At 38.9% G+C, this 18,805-nt stretch overlaps 2 protein-coding genes across 2 annotated transcripts in view; one reads left to right on the plus strand and one right to left on the minus strand.

The window, feature by feature from the left end:
* The window catches only part of LOC139939696 (C-signal-like), a 15,637-nt gene extending 12,688 nt beyond the window's left edge, over nt 1-2,949 (minus strand). Inside the window, exon 1 of the mRNA XM_071935772.1 lies at nt 2,699-2,949. Within this exon, the coding sequence (XP_071791873.1) occupies nt 2,699-2,824 (126 nt within the window). The 5' untranslated portion in view covers nt 2,825-2,949. The remainder of the gene's footprint in view (nt 1-2,698) is intronic.
* Nucleotides 2,950-4,243: 1,294 nt separating this feature from the next.
* On the plus strand, nt 4,244-18,279 carry LOC139939298 (ATP synthase F(0) complex subunit B1, mitochondrial-like). The gene is made up of 8 exons (XM_071935058.1): nt 4,244-4,376; nt 10,232-10,274; nt 10,481-10,626; nt 12,264-12,427; nt 13,610-13,735; nt 14,612-14,689; nt 15,093-15,194; nt 16,995-18,279. Exons 1-8 carry the CDS (start codon nt 4,247-4,249, stop codon nt 17,049-17,051), a joined length of 846 nt encoding a protein of 281 aa, XP_071791159.1. The 5' UTR covers nt 4,244-4,246; the 3' UTR covers nt 17,052-18,279.
* Nucleotides 18,280-18,805: the final 526 nt, after the last annotated feature.

The raw sequence follows: 18,805 nt of genomic DNA on the forward strand, positions 1-18,805 counted from the left end.
TAGCTGCAGCCGATTTCACAAAATGCTAAGATTAATCATATCTCGAGTTAAGACGAGTTACCTGTCCTAACTTAGGATGGGTTCAATACGTCTTTGGATATGGAATTAAACTCGTCCTTAGTCCTAAGATTAATCCTAAATAAGGAAGAGTTTGTAGAAATCGACGACTGGTAACCCTATTCCAGTAAGCCTGATTTTGTTATGCTTGGCTACTTTTTGTGATTAAGCTAAGCAGCTCTATGAAATTGGCTCCAGACTTGTACATAAATATTTGGAAACAGCAACAACTTTGTACATTTTGTACAGATGCCAGACTTAACTTTAAGACTTAATGAAGACATCCTCGTATTCAACACTGTGGAAAATAATGTATGCCTTAACTTTGTTTTAAATACATGTTTAAAAGTTGCCATCCATGGTTGTACGACTACGAATCACCAGGTTGTAGCACTACCTCAAATGGTGTAGCATAGGCGACAACAGGAAGTGGGACCATATCTCAAGTACTATACAACAGATTTTAAACTTTTTTTCAGTTTTAGACTCCTATGCATTAAAAATAAACTATGAAAAACCGTGACCCAAGTTTACCTCTACTTCCGGGTCAACTGGAAGTGGGACCATCTCAAGAACTAAAAACCGATTATCAAACTGTTTTCAGTTCTAGACTCCTTGGGCATTCAAGATTAGTTTGAAACAACTTTGACCCCATGTTGACCTTTACTTCCGGGTCAACCGGAAGTGAGCCCATATCTCAAAAAGTACAAAGCCAATGTTCAAACTTCAGTTATAGACTCTTAGGCAATAAATTTTAGCTTTGGAAAACTGTGACCCCATGTTGACCTCTACTTCTGGGTCAACCGGAAGTGGGACTATATATCAAGATCTACACAACCGAGTTTTTTATAACTTTTTCAGTTATAGACTCCTTGGCATTGCAGTTAGTCTTTGGAGCTGTGGGCCCACGTTGACCTTTACTTACGGGTCAACCGGGAAGTGTGGCCTTATATCAAGAGCTATAGAACTTTTTTGAAACTTTTTTAAGTTATAGATTCCTTGGGCAATGAAGCCCACCATTTTTCCTTTGCCCTTCTAGCCTAGTGGTCATCAGTCGCGACTACACATCTGAGAATTGCGAGTTCGAATCTCCGTCCGAATTCTTTCTTTTTTTTTAACCCCCAAAACTAAACATATATTTCTTTTTGTAATATTTAAGTATGATTCTTATCTTTATATCGATGGTGTTGCCTTTTCTTTTTCTCAATTGTTAGCCAAACATAACCTGTGTGCATGCATGACACGATGATGTTTGAAAAACAGTCAGGGGAAAATGGTGATCATAACCGCAGAGTTTGGTAGTTAAGAGTTCTGTGAAATCAAATCGTACTAGATCAAACATCAAACCACCGACCAAAAAAAAATTAAAAATCGTAATTAATTAACCACGTGACCCATTTTGCATATTTAATTGGGAAATCTTTGTAGCACCATATCTCAAGAAGTACACGGCAGTTTTATAGACTGTTTGTAGTTATAGACTCCTTGGGGATTGGAGATTAGATTAATTTTGAAAAACCGTGACCTCACGTTGACCTCTACTTCCGGGTCAACCGGAAGTGGGACAATATCTCAGGTATGACAATTTGGACTCTAAAAATACTGACATGAACTCAAGAAACCAATAAATCAAACAATCCTGAGTCATTGTTAGTTGTTAACATTTATTAAAATTTTAATTGATCTTTTTGTGATAAACATTTCAAATGAACGTTTGACTAGTTATCTCAAAAACAACCCAACCGATTTTCAGACTTTTTTTCAGTTATGGGCTCCTTTGGCATTGGACAATCGCATCGGGTAGGTATGACCCCATGTTGACCTTTATTTCCGGGTCAACCGGAAGTGGGACCTTATTTCAAGAACTACACAGCAGATTTTCAAACTTGTTTCAGTTATGGACTCTTTGGGCATTGAAAATCAAGCATGGCTTTCCGTGACCCAGTATTGACCTTTACTTCCGGGTTAACCGGAAGTGGGATCCTATCTCAAGAACTACACAATCAATATTTGAACTTGGGTTAAATTTATTCAGCACAATGACCATGGCGCCATGTTGACCTTTATTTTTTGTGTTAAAGCTCCTTTTGATTTAGTATCAGATACAAGACCAGGTAATCACATGTCATAGAGTTGTAATGTGTGTGTTTTTTGTAGCATAGAAAACTTTTATTAACAAAACCTTTCGGAAACAGCTGTGTGATTGTTTACAATCACTATCTCTAGTTGATATAGCGTCTTACATAAAAAAAATCTCAAAACGCTGAACAGTATTTTCTTTATACATTATAAACATTACGCTAAAAAAAGATAGGCAAAATACAGCAAAATTACATTGTACAAGAAGAACGACAAAAAACAAACAATGAGATACACTAAAACGAGACACCACAGAAAAGGCAATAAAAAATATGCAAAAAATTCAAAGATAATGTCTTCTAAATATTAAAGTTCAGCCGTAATTGATTCCAAAGAGTTGGAGCATAAACAGAAAAAGCCCGATCCCCATAAGATTTGCTATAGGCTTTGGGCCAACTAAGGAATAATAAAGTTTGACACCAACACAACTTCTAGTACGAATTCCGTCCTTTTCAAGTAGTATTTACCTTGTTGCTATGTTAAATCATCCTACTGAACTTACCACGGCATTCTCCGGTGTTCGACAACACGCGAAAATATTCACCGGTGGTTTGGCGGAGCTGAGCAACTGCCGAACAAACGCAAGTCCAATGCCCCGATTAGCCCCAGTAACCAACACAGAGAACATTATCGTTTTCTTAGAGGCGACGTTTAAACGAGTTGAAAACTTCACTTTTTTTAACTGAACTACGAGTGGACTCCGAACCTCCAGGCCTACGTCGATGCGTTTTTACCGCTTTCGGTGGGTGTTGCCACGTCACTGACACTGCTAATAATCGTGCTGAATCCAGAGATATGTTTTAGCCTAAACGTCAATTGAACCTTTCACTATCTGTATTATGCAGCGCAGACGACCGACTTTGCAGTGACTAAACTTCACCTTTGGACCAATCAAAACACAGATGGAAGAGTACGTCACAGATGGCTGCGATATTTTCGCTTTATTCAGACTTTCAATTGTCTAAAATAATTTCTTTCAAGAAAATAACGACGACTGTGGCACGAAGACATTAAAAAGTCGGCAAAGGCCTACGCTGAATGAGGCATATAGAACATGAACAAAAGAAAGTGTATAGGCCCACCTTATGCTTTGGTAATAGCTATACATTTCTTGGCCTCTCTAAATTCCCTTAAAATGCTTATGTATCAACGAAAATGGGCCCAGCTCTCAAGTTTTTGGCTGTAAAGATGCTTTGTAAATAGTTATAGCCAAAAGACGCCTTTGAAACTCGCGCTGATGGGGGGTTCATCACCATTTAGCTCCTCATTCAACACTTTTTACTCGCATTAGGCCTATCTGTACATAATTATTTCAGCACTCGACAGCATGTCATACTATTGTTTTCTTGGACTTATGCGCCAACAGTACACGCAGTGCATCTTATCCTAAATCACATGTTTTAGGCTGCACTTTTTGGGGAAGGGTCATAATATGCACAAACAAACGACTAAAAAAAAACACACAAAAAACCCAGTCATATCTGGCCCATAGAGTTATATATAAGAACTAGAGCGCGCACTGGCCTATATACGCGCCCCGGTATGCGAGCAGGCGGCCATTTTCTAAGTTGACAAAACAGCTATCTCACAGCGTGTGTTTGTGCGGCCATTTTGTAAGTTGAACAAACAGCATCGCGTGAGCGTTCAATAAAAAACACCTCAAACGTGTATTTCATATTCAACGCGCGTGCAGAATGACGCGCTTGTCATCTTGCGGTCCCGTGGCGTTTGTGCACGAAGCATCACTCGTGCGCCCTCCACACTTGTTATAGCGCCCCCTATTTCGAAGATGTGATAGTTGGGTGAATGATTCGCTTATTGCATGCATTGTTCGTCATTTTCTATTGGATAAAATAATTGTTTTGCTCAACTTTGCTTGAAAGGTTTTAGCTCTTGCAGGACTACCACTAAGCTGTTAAAAGTGTTGATTATTCAATAAAACATATATAATTATTATAAAACGACGGATTCAAATTGTTTTAAGTATTGTTGTTACAAATTCTATACTCACTGCTGCACAACTCTAAATTCCCACCAACAACCAATCAAAATGAGTGTATCAAAAGGTGTAGGCAGCAGACAGACCGGGTCTGCCATTTATTTCAGTAGCTTGTTGAAGGTGGCTCTGTGGAAACGAGCCAATATTCTCAGGATGATTTCCCGACTTGCGTTAAGAAATGGTAATAATAATTTATGTCTATTTATCAATGATAGTTCAATGATTGTAAATAATATTTCGTACTATTTGTTTAAGATTTTAAAATGTCAAAATTGGACGACATTGGCCAGTCTTAAGTTAACTTTTTTAACGTCGTTTGTCGCATGTTAATTTGTAGTGCAGGTCATATCGCCCCCCGTTCGCAACATGCTTAAGAGTCGCCCCCAGTATATGCTCGTCCAAGTTGGAACTATTTCGGTTTCGTCCGGCGAAACAGGTCAACTCGTACCCAAGTCAACTCGTACCCAAGTCAACTCGTACCCAAGTCAACTCGTACCCAGGTCAACTCGTACCCAAGTCAACTCGTACCCAGGTCAACTCGTACCCAAGTCAACTCGTACCGTATAACGTATGCCGATACGGAGAATCCGTGCGGCGTGATTCATTTTATAAGCGACGGGAAATAAAATTTATGTTCTACTTACTTTTTTTCAAAATAATACCTTCTCACGAATTTTGTTTTTAATAATGCTAGATGTTCATCTCTCTTCTGCCCTTTTTTTCGGGGGGGGGGGGGGGGGAGGGGGGGGATGCTTTAAAGATGTTTTACAGTAGTATTCTTCCAATGTTTTAAACAGGCAGGCTGTAATTTCGTTTTTAATAATGTTTGGTGCTTATAAAGACATAATATGAGACGTAAAAAGGGTTAATTTTTTTTTGTTCTTCTCTTTTTTGCGCAAAAACAAACTCGCCAATATAAAAACATACAATGTGTAGTACGCAAACGTTCTGTGTTTTTCTTGTTAAAGGAACACGTTGCCTTGGATCGGTCGAGTTGGTCTTTGAAAAGCGTTTGTAACCGTTTTTTATAAAATGCATATGGGTAGAAAGATGTTGTAAAAGTAGAATACAATGATCCACACAAACATGCCTCGAAATTGCGTGGTTTTCCTTTTACCTTGTCGACTAACACGTCGGCCATTTATGGGGGTCAAAATTTTGACTCCCATAAATGGCCGACCATGTTAGTTCGCACAGTAGAAGGAAAACCACGCAATTTCGAGGCAAACTTGTGTGGATCATTGTATTCTACTTTTAAAACATCTTTCCAACCATATGCATTTTATAAAAAACGGTTACAAACGCTTTTGTTTTGACCAACTTGTCCGATCCAAGGCAACGTGTTCCTTTAAAGAGTTCCCATTAGAAAATTTCATGATAAAATTCATTCAATTCATTCATCTGCGTATGTTCTGATTATCTTTTTACATGTATCTGCAACATGAAAAAAAGAAATCATAACAACAATGAATAAATAAATGTACGATTTACATAAAAAATAAACAAACCACAATACTTATCAGTACGAGTTGAAACTCCAAAATTTTGTAACAATTTATTTGGGTACGAGTTGTCTTGGGTACGAGTTGACTCGGGTACAAGTTGACTAGGGTACGAGTTGACTTGGGTACGAGATGATTTGGGTACGAGTTGACTTGGGTACGAGTTGACTTGGGTACGAGTTGACTTGGGTACGAGATGACCCGAATTCGCGTCCGGCGGTCCTACTAGTACTACTTGCCGTCAACTCGCCGACTTGCCGTCAACTCGCCGTCAACTCATTTTCGTGCCGTCAACTCATTAAATTTACATGAAAAATCTATAAAAAGGGGCACGGAAGTGTTAAGTCTGGGCTAAACTACATATTTCTTATGTATTTCGGTAAAAATTCATTTACAAAAACGACTTTGTGTTGATAAAAAAAGTACCAATCATTGACATCTTGGGCCAAGACTAATCATTGTGAAAAAGCAAGATGGCGGCCGACAGTTTTTCGGCATCGAAAACTCAATTTTTATTCCGAAATATGACCCAAAACTTACGCGAATTCTCTTTGAGCTGATACTTTACAGTTCTGTGCTTCTTTTGTGGATTTTAAATGTATATTTGAGGAGTTGACGGCGAGTTGACGGCGAAAGTGAGTTGACGGCGAGTTGACGGCAAGTAGTAGGACCCTCGTCCGGTGTCATGACAAAAACTGTCCGCTGGCAATAAGTGTCCGCTCATTAGCTTATTGTGTTCTGATTGGTCAAGCGTCCACGACGTCACATTGCTTACGGAAGCTTGCTAAATAGTGTCCGCGGTTAGCGTGCATCATCATTATAGCGTGCCTTTTTAACCTTTTATTAATTTAGTTTTAGTTTTACATTTTATTTTTTTGTAACGCTTTCCTGCTTGTGTTTGAATATAATGTTCGTATTATTTATGATCATTTGGCACTTTCACAATTCGTACTTTTAACCTGGACTTTTTAATTACCTATTAACCCTTTGCACGCTATCGGCGACCACAGTCGCCGAGCGTGTTTATTCCCTGCGCGCTGTCGGCGACCCCAGTCGCCCAGCAGTACTGCAAGTAAATAGATGAGGAATTCTGGGAAACTATTGACCCCTGACCCTCATCCAGCTGCATGTATCTAGCTGTACATGTATGCAACGATATTTCATCGGGAAAAAACGATCTTTTGTCCCAAATTTTCTCACAATTTCCGATCAAAAAGCTGTACACTAGAACAAAAGGCGGACACAATGGAGAGTTTTTATCCCACAGCTGTTCGTGTTCTAAATGATAGGTTTTAATCATGAATGTCTATTTCTGATTTTAATTATATCGTACTATTTTTATCTTTCGTATTTCGCCTGTATATTGTAATACTTTTCAGATGACCAGTTTCACCCAGCACATTCCCTCTTTCAGCCCATGCGGTCTAAGAATCGTTTCCGTTCAATTAAACCTGGATCCAACCGTACTTTGCAGAGTTTTTATCCCACAGCTGTTCGTGTTCTAAATGATAGGTTTTAATCATGAATGTCTATTTCTGATTTTAGTTATATCGTACTATTTTTATCTTTTGTATTTCGCCTGTATATTGTAATACTTTTCAGAGTTGTTTATATTATATTTCCATGTATTTTTGTAAATGGTAAATTTTTAGTGTAATTTGTATATAACATAATATTTTTAGACACGCAAAACCTTGTCTTTACTTGAACGCTTTCTTCGTTGTATTTTATTATACATGTCTTGTATTTACTTGAACGCATTCTTCGTTGTATTTTATTGTAAATAATTCGTAAGAACATTTTAGCTCAGCGGACACTTATTGCAAAGATTATTTTTCTTGAGACGGCTGAGAAGCTTCCATGTCAGTCAGCCACTTCTGTTGAAGTTCTACCGAGCGGTGATTGAGAGTGTCTTGACACAATCAATGATCGTTTGGTGGGGCAATGCAACAGCCGATGACCGGAAGCGTATCAGCCGGATCGTTCGCACCGCCAGTAAAATCATAGGTTGCCAACTTCCATCACTTGATGAACTATATCTCTCTACTCGAGTTAAAAAACGAGCCCTCTCTATAGTAGATGACCAGTTTCACCCAGCACATTCCCTCTTTCAGCCCATGCGGTCTAAGAATTGTTTCCGTTCAATTAAACCTGGATCCAACTGTACTTTGGAGAGTTTTTATCCCACAGCTGTTCGTGTTCTAAATGATAGGTTTTAATCATGAATGTCTATTTCTGATTTTAATTATATCGTACTATTTTTATCTTTCGTATTTCGCCTGTATATTGTAATACTTTTCAGAGTTGTTTATATTATATTTCCATGTATTTTTGTAAATGGTAAATTTTTAGTGTAATTTGTATATAACATAATATTTTTAGACACGCAAAACCTTGTCTTTACTTGAACGTTTTCTTCGTTGTATTTTATTATACATGTCTTGTATTTACTTGAACGCTTTCTTCGTTGTATTTTATTGTAAATAATTCGTAAGAACATTTTAGCACTTTCACAATTCGTACTTTTTAAACCTGCACTGTTTTCATGATAAGATACTAATCTTGACATACTTTTGAGTGTTCTGTTCGTCTATTTTTTTGGCTTGTATTTACTTTTAATATAAATCAGCACTGTGCAGCACGGCGCCTGGACACTCTTTGTTCAAGTGTAGATCTCGTCCCTTACAAATTCCCGACAGAAAAAAAATGGCGTGCAGGTGAATTTCATGGCGCCGAAAATGATAAATTAATATAATAAGTGTTGTCACTTTCAAACAAATGAAAAAAAAAAAGGAAAGCGAGTCTGAATCTGACGCAGAGTTTTTGTTGTCTGACAACGAAAATCTGCATCGAATTGGTCTTGTGTAGAGCGCACAACATCCCCCCTGACACAACGTCAGCAACAACTTGAGGTTGTGCGCTCTTAAAAAAAAATTAAAAACAATTTATTTGGCAATCATTTCAACTCAAGACAATGGGCTTGGGAAGAAATCTCTGCAAAAAAAAGTGAGATTCCAACATGCAATGCATGCTGTCAGTGACAGGCTGAGTGTAGCCCAGGTTGGACTCCTCCGTTGCATGCAACGCGACGGAGTCCAGGGTATAAAGGTCCCGTACCATTGCGAAAATTTTTCAAAAATCTGTTAAAAATATTTCTACCTACATGTAAGTTGGGAGTCTGAACTTTTACTCACATGTTCCTTGTAGTTGGAACTCCAAGCCCGCGTTATTTAAAATTGTTGAATTGTCTCCTTTGGTGTTAATATTTTGTGAAAAGAAAATTGAAATTTACGTTTTCCATTCCCACGTCCTGCACTAACTTCCGTGTAAACACTTTCTTGCACTGATCACTGGCGGCGCCATCAACTTGCGTCAACCACTCACTAAGCAGATGGATAATAGTCAGCGAGCAATTTACACAAAGCGCAGTACATAGTATACCGAGCATAGACGTCTTGTGCCAAGACTCCATGTGCTGGAAGCGTATCTTTTTTCCAGGACAGATGAGGCCGTTAAATTGGCGCATGCTAATTGGCCTCATCTGTCCTAGGAAAAAAATATACGCGCGCAGGAAAGCGCCCTCTGTTGTCCGTCTATATGACAAGAAGAAGCCATGTGAAAAAGCAAGATGAAGGCAGACGGCTTTGCTGCTTATAAATATTTTTAAAGAAAAAAACTCACTTTGTAACCGAAATTCAACCTGAAACTTAAAAAAAATTCTATTTGAGGTGTAGTGCTTTCCAGTTGTATGCCTCCTGGATTTTAAATGTGTATTGGAGGAGTTGAAGGCGATTTGATGGCACCTACCCAGTTGACGGCGAATAGCGGCAAGACAGCGCGCTGCACTCTAAAGCCATGCACACTTGGGCTCACACTATCAATTGGTATACGATGATCAACATCGCCAGTGCAGAACTTCGACATATTTTCGGAAATAATTTCTTCCATGGATATATTTGTGAGCTGTAAACTCTTTGAAAATATAGACGATGTGACCTCTGACGTCACACGAAAACCATAACATGATTCGCGCGCATACCGCCGGGCAAAACCTTTGTGTTTTGGCAGCCAGCTAGAAAGTGTACGCAATCTTACTATGACTGCACAACTCAGTGCCCGGCGAAACATGACGTATATAGTGTTTTGTCAACAGAGGGCGGTTTGAATGTAAACATAGGTCACATCGTCTATAGTGGGGGACACTATGAATATATGAACGGAATTTCAACTTCTCAAATCAGGTAAAAAATAAAGAAATTGTAGTCAAATTTGTGTTCGCATCGTAAAGAACCTTTATACCCAGGACGTCAGTGCAGTGGCACTGACTGACGTCCTACCAGGGCTAAGGCGGAGTGCTGCTTTGATAGGTGGGCGTACCCCGTGGGGCCAAGAAGCGGACTACCCTCTGTTTTCGTGACGGCGTGAGTTGAACATGTTAAGAATCAGGCACTGCAGCAGGGCAGCAGGTATTAACGGTATCACTATCAATGAAGACTTAACACTAACTAATTATGATTATGTGGTTATTTTACAGGCTCTATCTTGTCAGCAGCTATTCTGCGGACTTCCACACCATGGTAAGAATAGTTATTTGGATTGTTGGTTTATTTGTTCATTAAATAAAAATTGAAAGAAATTCTGAAACTACACGTCTAGGTAGACTATTGTTCACTGTTTATTTAGATTGACACATTTGAAGTTAACTGTTGCTACAGCAGTACTAAATGCCATTTCACTATTTGTGTTTAATGGACTGATCTGTGTTTCTCTCTTGGCTATGTAGTGTGACGGCAGCACCAAAGCTTCTATTTCACACAAGCGAGCAGCAGTTTATGCCTAAGAAGCTCCCTGAGGTTGGCGGGCAGGTCCGCTTCGGTTTCATCCCCGAGGAATGGTTTCAATTTTTCTACAACAAAACAGGAGTCACTGGTAAGTTATTCATAACATTGGTAACAGCAAGAAACATCAAAGAGATGGGTTGCTAGAAGCATTTTTAGTAAATAGCCTGCCTAAGTGGATAGTATGCCATTAGTCCATTCTGCAGCCAGTTTTATAGAGCAGCTTAGGCACAAGATAATGCTTACAAATGCCCTGCTCAGCAAAAAATGGACAGGATACCAGTCGAAGATTGTACTTGTTACATGGTATTTTAGCTGGCAACTTTATTCTGGTAAGCTCAATCTTGCCTGGCTTAGCTACTTTGGGGGTGAAGGGTCAGAAGGTCAAGGGTTTCATTTATGTCTGAGGCAACTGCTCATTCTTCAAACCTTTTTGGAACCTTGTGTACAAGGTTTTTCAGTGAAGGAAACTAATTCTGGGAGTTAAACATGTTCATTATGTTCAAATACTTGCATAGTGGTGTTTGTTTTAAATGTGTCTACAAAAAGGTTTACCCAAGTATAATTGAGAGCCTGGTATTGTGTCACCATAAAACTAGAGACAATGAGCTGGAGTACCGACTTTTTTTTTTACTCATTATGCATATGTGTAGCACATTTGTTTTATAAGAGATGTTAAATTTGCATCGGGAATAAAGAATATCAATTTTGATTTTTACCCATTCACCGATGTGTGTTAGCACTGTATACTCAGTACTTTCCCGAGTCCCGTGAAAAAATATCACAGGCATGTTACTCGGGTGGGATTCGAACCCACGACCCTTGCAATTCTAGAGCAGTGTCTTACCAACTAGACTACCGAGGTTGCACGGTAGCTAGAGGCAGTTCGAATCCTATGTTTATGCAGCGGGTACCGCAACGCACATCGGTGTTTGGGTAAAAATCAAAATTAATATTCTTTATCCCCGATGCAAATTTAACATCTCTTATATCGTTGCGGTACCCGATGCCAAAACAGAGGATTCAAACTGCCTCTGCCGGTAGTCTAGTTGGTAAGACACTGCTATAGAATTGCAAGGGTCGTGGGTTCGAATCCCACCCGAGTAACATGCCTGTGATACATTTGTTTTAGTTGTGTGCTACCACAAATTTTTTCTCCCCTACTGAAAATCATGAAATGGACCATTCTTTGTTTTTTGCTAATTTAACTCCAGCATTTTTTAAAAGTGCACTCAGTTGCTTAGTGCTTTTGTAGACATTTGAATGGAGCTGAATTCTTTTTTTATATTTACAGGCCTTGCATTCCTGATTAGTACAGAAAAACTAGGCCTCAATCATAGGCAATGACCTCTGTTGCCCAGGGCCCTATTTCATGGCTCTGGTTACCGCCTAATTCTGCACTTATGATCACCATTCTCCGCTTGCATGGCAAGTACGCATGCGAACAAGCCAAAATCCCTGCTAACCAGTGAATTACACTTGATGTAAGCACAGAATTCCCTGCTTCCGCAAGCCCTGGTACTTTGCTGACGGTAAGCAGAGCCATGAAATTGGGCCCTGATCTTGGCCTTGGTGCCCTTTCAAATTGTTCTTGTTTGACTTTAAGATTTTCCAACAGAAGTGCCCTTTTCAGAATAAGAGTGGAGCTTGGACTCTCAAGGATGAAATTGTATGACTAATGTTTAATTCTACATTGCACTGGATGTGTGTCCTTTTGTGTTTTTCTAGGACCGTATATGTTCGGCACTGGTCTCATCATGTACCTCCTGAACAAGGAAATCTATGTAGTTGGACCAGAGACAGTCCATGCTTTTGTAGCCCTTTCGGTTTTGGTGTACGGCATCAAGAAGTTTGGCCCGACTGTTGCTTCTAGCTGTGACAAAAACATTCAGGTAATTTCCACATATCAGTCGTCAAGCTTTCTAATCCAATGTATTTAAAGGTGCAAACATCTGGTCTTTGTAATGTAAACTTTCTTCTCAAACTCTATGTAGGTCACCCGTCAATTGCCCCTTTTGCCTTTGATCATTGCCTTGTTGCCCCTTGAAATGTTCCAATAGAAATTAAAAAATTCCTCCTAGAGGTGCCCTTTATTAAAGGAACATTACAGAGCTAGTAAGAAACAAAATCGTGAAGATCACAGATTTACATAAAACTTACACGGTCTAATGATGATGACAGTAGAAAAAAACCTTGAAATGTTTCTGTCTGAACTTTCATATTTGATGAGAAATAAATAATCTATTTTCACGTTCGGAGTTTATCGCTCAGTGATAAACTTTTTGTTTTGGCATCGATGCAATGCAAAATGTGTAATCGGTTTTTCACTATTCGCTCGTGACCCAGATGGTCGATCGATCTGGAACTTTTACAGGTTTGTCAGTTTATGTATAATATATGGCGGATTACATCAAGTGCTTACACTGCCAGCAACGTTTTGCTAGCAAAACCAATTCTGTAATGTTCCTTTAAACAGGAAATGTCTTGGTGCTAATGCCCTTAAACAAAATCAGGCCTGGGTCGCAACTTGTCATTTTGAGGTAATATTGTGTATTCTATCCAATGAAAAAATTTAAAAAGTGTAATTACATGTAGGTAGGGCCATAATTAACTCACCATTACACAGTCAAAGGCAAAGGACACTATTGTTAATTGTGAAAATAATTATTATCATAAAACCTTACTTGGCAATAGTAATGGGGAGAGGTTGATAGTATAAAACATTGTGAGAAATGGCTCCCTCTGAAGTTACGCAGTTTTCAAGAAAGAATTAATTTGATTTAGAGACGTCAGAATTATATTTTGAGGCCTCTAAATCAAGCATCTGAAAGCACACTTCTTTGTGTGATAAGGGTGTTTTTTCTTTCATTATTATCTCGCAACTTTGACGACCATGCATAAGTTTGTCACAGGTTTGTTATTTTATGCATAATGTTGAGATACACCAAGTGAGAAGACTGGTCTTTGACAATTACCAGGTGTCAAGTGTCTTCAAACGGCCCCTGGCACTGCTACTGCTAGTGTTTATGCATGTTGGAAGTAGTTCTGTACATTTCTGAATCTTGATGTTACAGGAAATGCTTGACAAGGCAAATGTAGGCAAAAATGAGTCCATGGCCATCTTAGCCAATGCCATCGAAGAAGAAAAGAAGGAGCAGTGGAGGTTAGATGGACGCAACTATCTCTTCGAAGCAAGAAAGGTAAGCACAGACAGGAGACTCTAGGGGGATACTAAGTGTCAGCAGATATGATTGGTAGAATCTCGGACTGTTCTGGGCATGCTCAGGACTACCTAAACAATAAACCTTTTCACAAATACCCATTGCACAAGTGCTAACTGTTGAGTGAGGTGCATGCTGGTCCAGCTAGCGATCAAACTTGATTGCTAGCTGGACCAGCATGTACCTCATTCCATGCCTAAAGCACACATACAGAGTTTTTGCGTTATGGTCAATGAAAAGTTACCTGGTATATCTGGTGCCACCTAGAGTTCCAGTTTTTGGAACATAGGAGCATGATGACATCAATGCATTTGGTCCAAAAAGCCGACCAAAATTTCCTGGGAAATTCATCTGGTGTACAACCCTAACCATGGTGTGCGTAACTGGATGCGTCTTAGTTGTAATACATGTATTGAACCAATTCACCTGACCTCACCACGCCATGAGTCTTACATGCATCATTTCGGTAGTCGGTTTTACTATGTGTTACTGTGTTTTGTGTACTTTTTAAGTGGTGCGCATCGGTAGACATCTTTACACATTTTGACTCTCAAAAAAGCCAAAACATCTTGACCATGGGTACACCTTAACTGCATGTGACGTCAGTACTAGGAGTCAATTTGCTTACTTATCCAAAATCACGAGAAAATTTGGTTTGTAATCCTGTTTTTACCAAGGAAGAAAATCTTTTTTTGCAAATTTTTGTGCTTAGCAGCTTTATCAAAATTGGGCCCTGATCCTAGAGTTTGCTGTCCAGTAGGATTTCTGTGAAATGCCTGTTGGTGATCGGAGCGTGAAAAGAATAGAGTCTTGCAACTATAAATCATTTTTTTATTTTTAAAATTTCTTTTAAAGGAAAATGTTGATATGCAGTTGGAGATTGAATACCGAGAGAGGCTGAAGATGGTCAATGATGAGATCAAGAAACGGCTGGTGAGTAAAAAAAACATCTCTCCTTTTTTTGGGGGGGGGGGGGGGTTGGGTATATTCTATGCATTTAGAAAACCTATTCGGTTGTTTAAATGTTAAAGGGTTTTGCAACCTTCTGTATATCAAGTGTTTTTGCCATTTGTAATTATTCCCTACTCACTGTGAATGAAGATGTTTGTAAAATAATGTACCTGTAGAAGTTTCAGCTTCATTAGTTGTCAAGTTTTAAAGCTAACTTTAAGCTTTAGCTTTTGATACAAAATGGATAAGTCTTGAAGAAATCTGTTTATTTGATTTGTATATAAACCAAAGAATTAAAGAGTTGTTCAAATGACAAAGAGTTATTCAAATGACTGTAATATTCTTGTTCTAGTTTCAAAGACTTTCTTTGATTTTCCCATTTTAGGATTACCAGGTTGAGCTGGATAACATGAATAAAAGGATGGAGCAAGTTCACATGGTACGCTGGATCGAACAGAACGTCATCAAAAGCATCACACCACAACAGGTAAGGAACCAAAGGAAAAGTCTATTAAACATTACAATGTTACCCTTAAGCCCGGTTCATACTTCCTGCGAATACGAAGCGGATTTGACGTGAATTTGACGTCACAACCCTCCTTTCGCACCAATATTCGCAAGTGAGTTGAGCAGAGTTGAACTGCTGCGAATTATTCGTTGCGAATTTGTGACGTCAACATTCGTATTGCATTCGCATTCGCAGGAAGTATGAACCGGGCTTTACAGTCATAGCTCCAACACTTTGGAACAAGCTACCCACCCACATTCAAGCGGCTTCTTCATTGGACACTTTTAAATCTCTGCTTAAAACCCATCTGTTTTGTCAATCTGGTTATAGCGCTCAGAAACTTCCGTATTTAGCGCTCTATAAATGTTGTAATATTTATTTATTAAGAATCATTCTATATATCCCATTGCCAAAGTGAAGGACTCGGGTCTGGGAACGATAGTTACAAATAATAATGGCTTGCCCAAGGGCCAGGTATTTAAATTTTGAAGTTAAAATGATTTGGTGTAGAGTGACTTAAAATGAGGGGATAAGGGAGGATTGAGGTGACACGCTAGCCAGACTGCATAGTCTGTCGTAGATAATAGTAATATAATATCAATACAAATGCTGACTTCTTATATAGCGTACACCCGATTCATAGCATACATAGGCCTTTGAAACCACGGCTTCAGCTTTGGATTTGGCTCAGGCTAGCTTGGCCCCGAGGTTGTATTTGTGACAAAATTGCGCATGCTGTGCATACGCGCTCAGGGTTTCAGATGAGAGGACGGAGCCTGAAGCTGAATCCAAAGCTGAAGCCACGGTTTCGTAAATAGCCTTTGTGTTACTGTTCACTAAAGTGTGACAAGCACTGTATAGACGATGTGACCTCTGACATCACACGAAAACCATAACTTGATTCGCGCGCATACCGCCGGGCAAAACCTTTGTGTTTTGGCAGCCACCTAGAAAGTGTACGCAATCTTACTACGACTACGCAACTGAAACATGACATATGTAGTGTTTTGTCAACAGGGGACGGTTTGAATGTAAACATGGGTCACATCGCCAATACTTGGTGCTTCCCTGAGTCTATAGGCTTGCTATTTGGGTGGGATTTAAACCTATGACTCCTACCATAGTAAAGCGGATGTCTTGCCACTAAACCAACAAGTGTATGCAGTGACAAGATGGCAGTTTAAATCCTGTAATGCAGGGGTTGTTGGCTCAAATCCCTGTGTCCATGAGTAGTATGCCTGGAGATTTTGTTCTCTTGCAAAACTCTAGAAAGTACATGTATAGACGATGTGACCTATGTTTACATTCAAACCGCCCTCTGTTGACAAAACACTACATACGTCATGTTTCGCCGGGCACTGAGTTGCATAGTCATAGTAAGATTGCGTACACTTTCTAGCTGGCTGCCAAAACTCAAAGGTTTTGCCCGGCAGTATGCGCGCGAATCATGTTATGGTTTTCGTGTGACGTCAAAGGTCACATCGTCTATAGACCAATCCGACAAACAAAATTGGTAGCGCCCTCTATTGAAAAAATTAACAACTGCGGTGTCTTATTGTGCATAATCTAGACACTGAAGACACCACAGCAAATGGCGTGCGGTGCTCAACACTTGCGTGCTCGGTGCGCGCCTGGATTGGTGTTTAGATTGCTTAATGCTTATCACACATTGGTGTAAGGTAAACCCCAAGAAATCTTCTTCATCCCTCAATGCAATTGTATCACATAAGTTGAATCCTTTGATTGTGATTTGTTTATTTTTATTTTTTTGACACACAGGAAAAGGACATTCTTGGAAAGTGTATAACGAATCTGAAGTCCATGTCCACTGCATGATGGGCCACTTTCTCATCGGGTCGTCTGGGGGTTATGAGAGCCTATAGCTCTCAACACATTATTGAGAATTAATATTTCTGTAAAAGATTCACTGTTTTAATAAACATTTTAGTTATTGATTCAACAGATATGTTATAGGAGGAAAACCAAGTTTGCTGTGCGTGTTGAAACAGATTGGAAATTGGTTTGGAGCTTTTGGGACAATGAGAAGGGTTTGATACAAACTAAGAACAACTTTAAATTTTCGCTGATCAACTGATTTCCTCGTTTTTGGTTTCTCATCTGTGCCAATTGGAGACTGACAAACATACATGTAGTACAAAGTCTTGCACATTTCTCTGTTCAGCATGAACAGATTATTATGGGCTATTGACGCCTTGCATAATGTACAGTGCACTTATACACAAGCCTATCCTGTCCTTTGTTTTGGGAGTCAACATACACACAAAGGAATTGACCTCCAAAATGGTGCAAATGGTAGATTTTGCAAAGTTATGTTCCAGGCTGCAAGGGGTCAGTGCATGACTTTTGCATCGGTTTTGCTTAAAGCAACCCAACATAACAATGTCTTCTCCTAATTTATACAAACATGTGTGAAATTTATTCTGAGTTTTTAGTCTTTAAGCAGGCACTGATGATTTCCAGTTTTTACTCATAGTAGTATTATATAAATTTGCACTTTTGACATCGCAGACATAGTTGTAACTGTAACTGCAAGTTTGTTCCTTGATGAATTAAGAGTGGCTTTGTTTAGTAAGTTGAGCAAAGCTGTTCCAATTTGGTATTGATGAAAAAAAAACCAAGGATGCTATGTTGATCAATTTAAGATTTACCATTGAGTTGGGCTGGAAACTACAATAATCACAGATACAGAAATAAGCACGAGATTTTTCCTGATGTCAGGAGTTTTTTTCAAAAGCTCCCTGAGCCATCAAATTGTTAAGGAATTTTCACACTGTCAAATCTCACCCCAAATCTTGAATGAAATTTGATATTTCACATCATTATAGGTAAACAAAGCTTGGTTTATATCCTTCTCAATGTGGCAAGCACTTTCAAAATACAATACAAAGATTTGTTAAATTATTCTGAGTTTAATACTACTTTTATCACCGATAAGAGTGTATTTTATATGATTGCAATCCAAGCCAGTGGAGTTTTAGAATCTAATGTTGAGATTAGGCTTCAAATTAATAAAAAGAATTATAAGTTGATTGTTCCTTTGAAATTGTTGTCTCCTGAATTTGTTTTTGTTTATAATTTGTACAATTATTTTTGAGCAGCCGCTACTCAACTGCCAAATGGTAGCCATTATGACTGAAAAAAGGGGGAGGGGAAATAATGAATTTCAGAATTATTCCTGATTTGGCGTTTTTATTTGTATTTGAGGAACTTAAATGTCTGCTAAAAATCATTTGAAGAATAAAATTAACTGAGATGGATATGCTATTTTTTTCTAATTGAGGAAGCCAGTGAAAGGGAATTAGTAATGCATCAAGTTATTATTTTGGTTGTGTTTGTGGTTTGCGCGTGTGTAAGCATTTCAAACTAAGCATGGACCTATGAACAAAAGTAGCCCACTGTGTGGAGTCATGTTTGAATAATGAGACCCGGGTGTTGCACTTCGTTTTAGTTTTTTTTTTTTGGGGGGGGGGATACCAGTATCAAATGTTGTGGGAGAAGGCCATATTCGGAAGAATAATGAATACAAGTACATGTAGTTTGTTTCTTTGAATTAAACGCACATAATCTCT

This window comes from Asterias amurensis, chromosome 7, assembly GCF_032118995.1.
Source record: "Asterias amurensis chromosome 7, ASM3211899v1".
Taxonomy (NCBI): Eukaryota; Metazoa; Echinodermata; class Asteroidea; order Forcipulatida; family Asteriidae; genus Asterias; species Asterias amurensis.

Coding starts and splice junctions, on each gene's coding strand:
- LOC139939298 (XM_071935058.1), top strand. CDS start 4,247: ATGAGTGTATCAAAAGGTGTAGGCAGCAGACAGACCGGGTCTGCCATT. Junction 4,377..10,231: donor CCGACTTGCGTTAAGAAATG/GTAATAATAATT, acceptor GTTATTTTACAG/GCTCTATCTTGTCAGCAGCT. Junction 15,195..16,994: donor AAAGCATCACACCACAACAG/GTAAGGAACCAA, acceptor TTTGACACACAG/GAAAAGGACATTCTTGGAAA.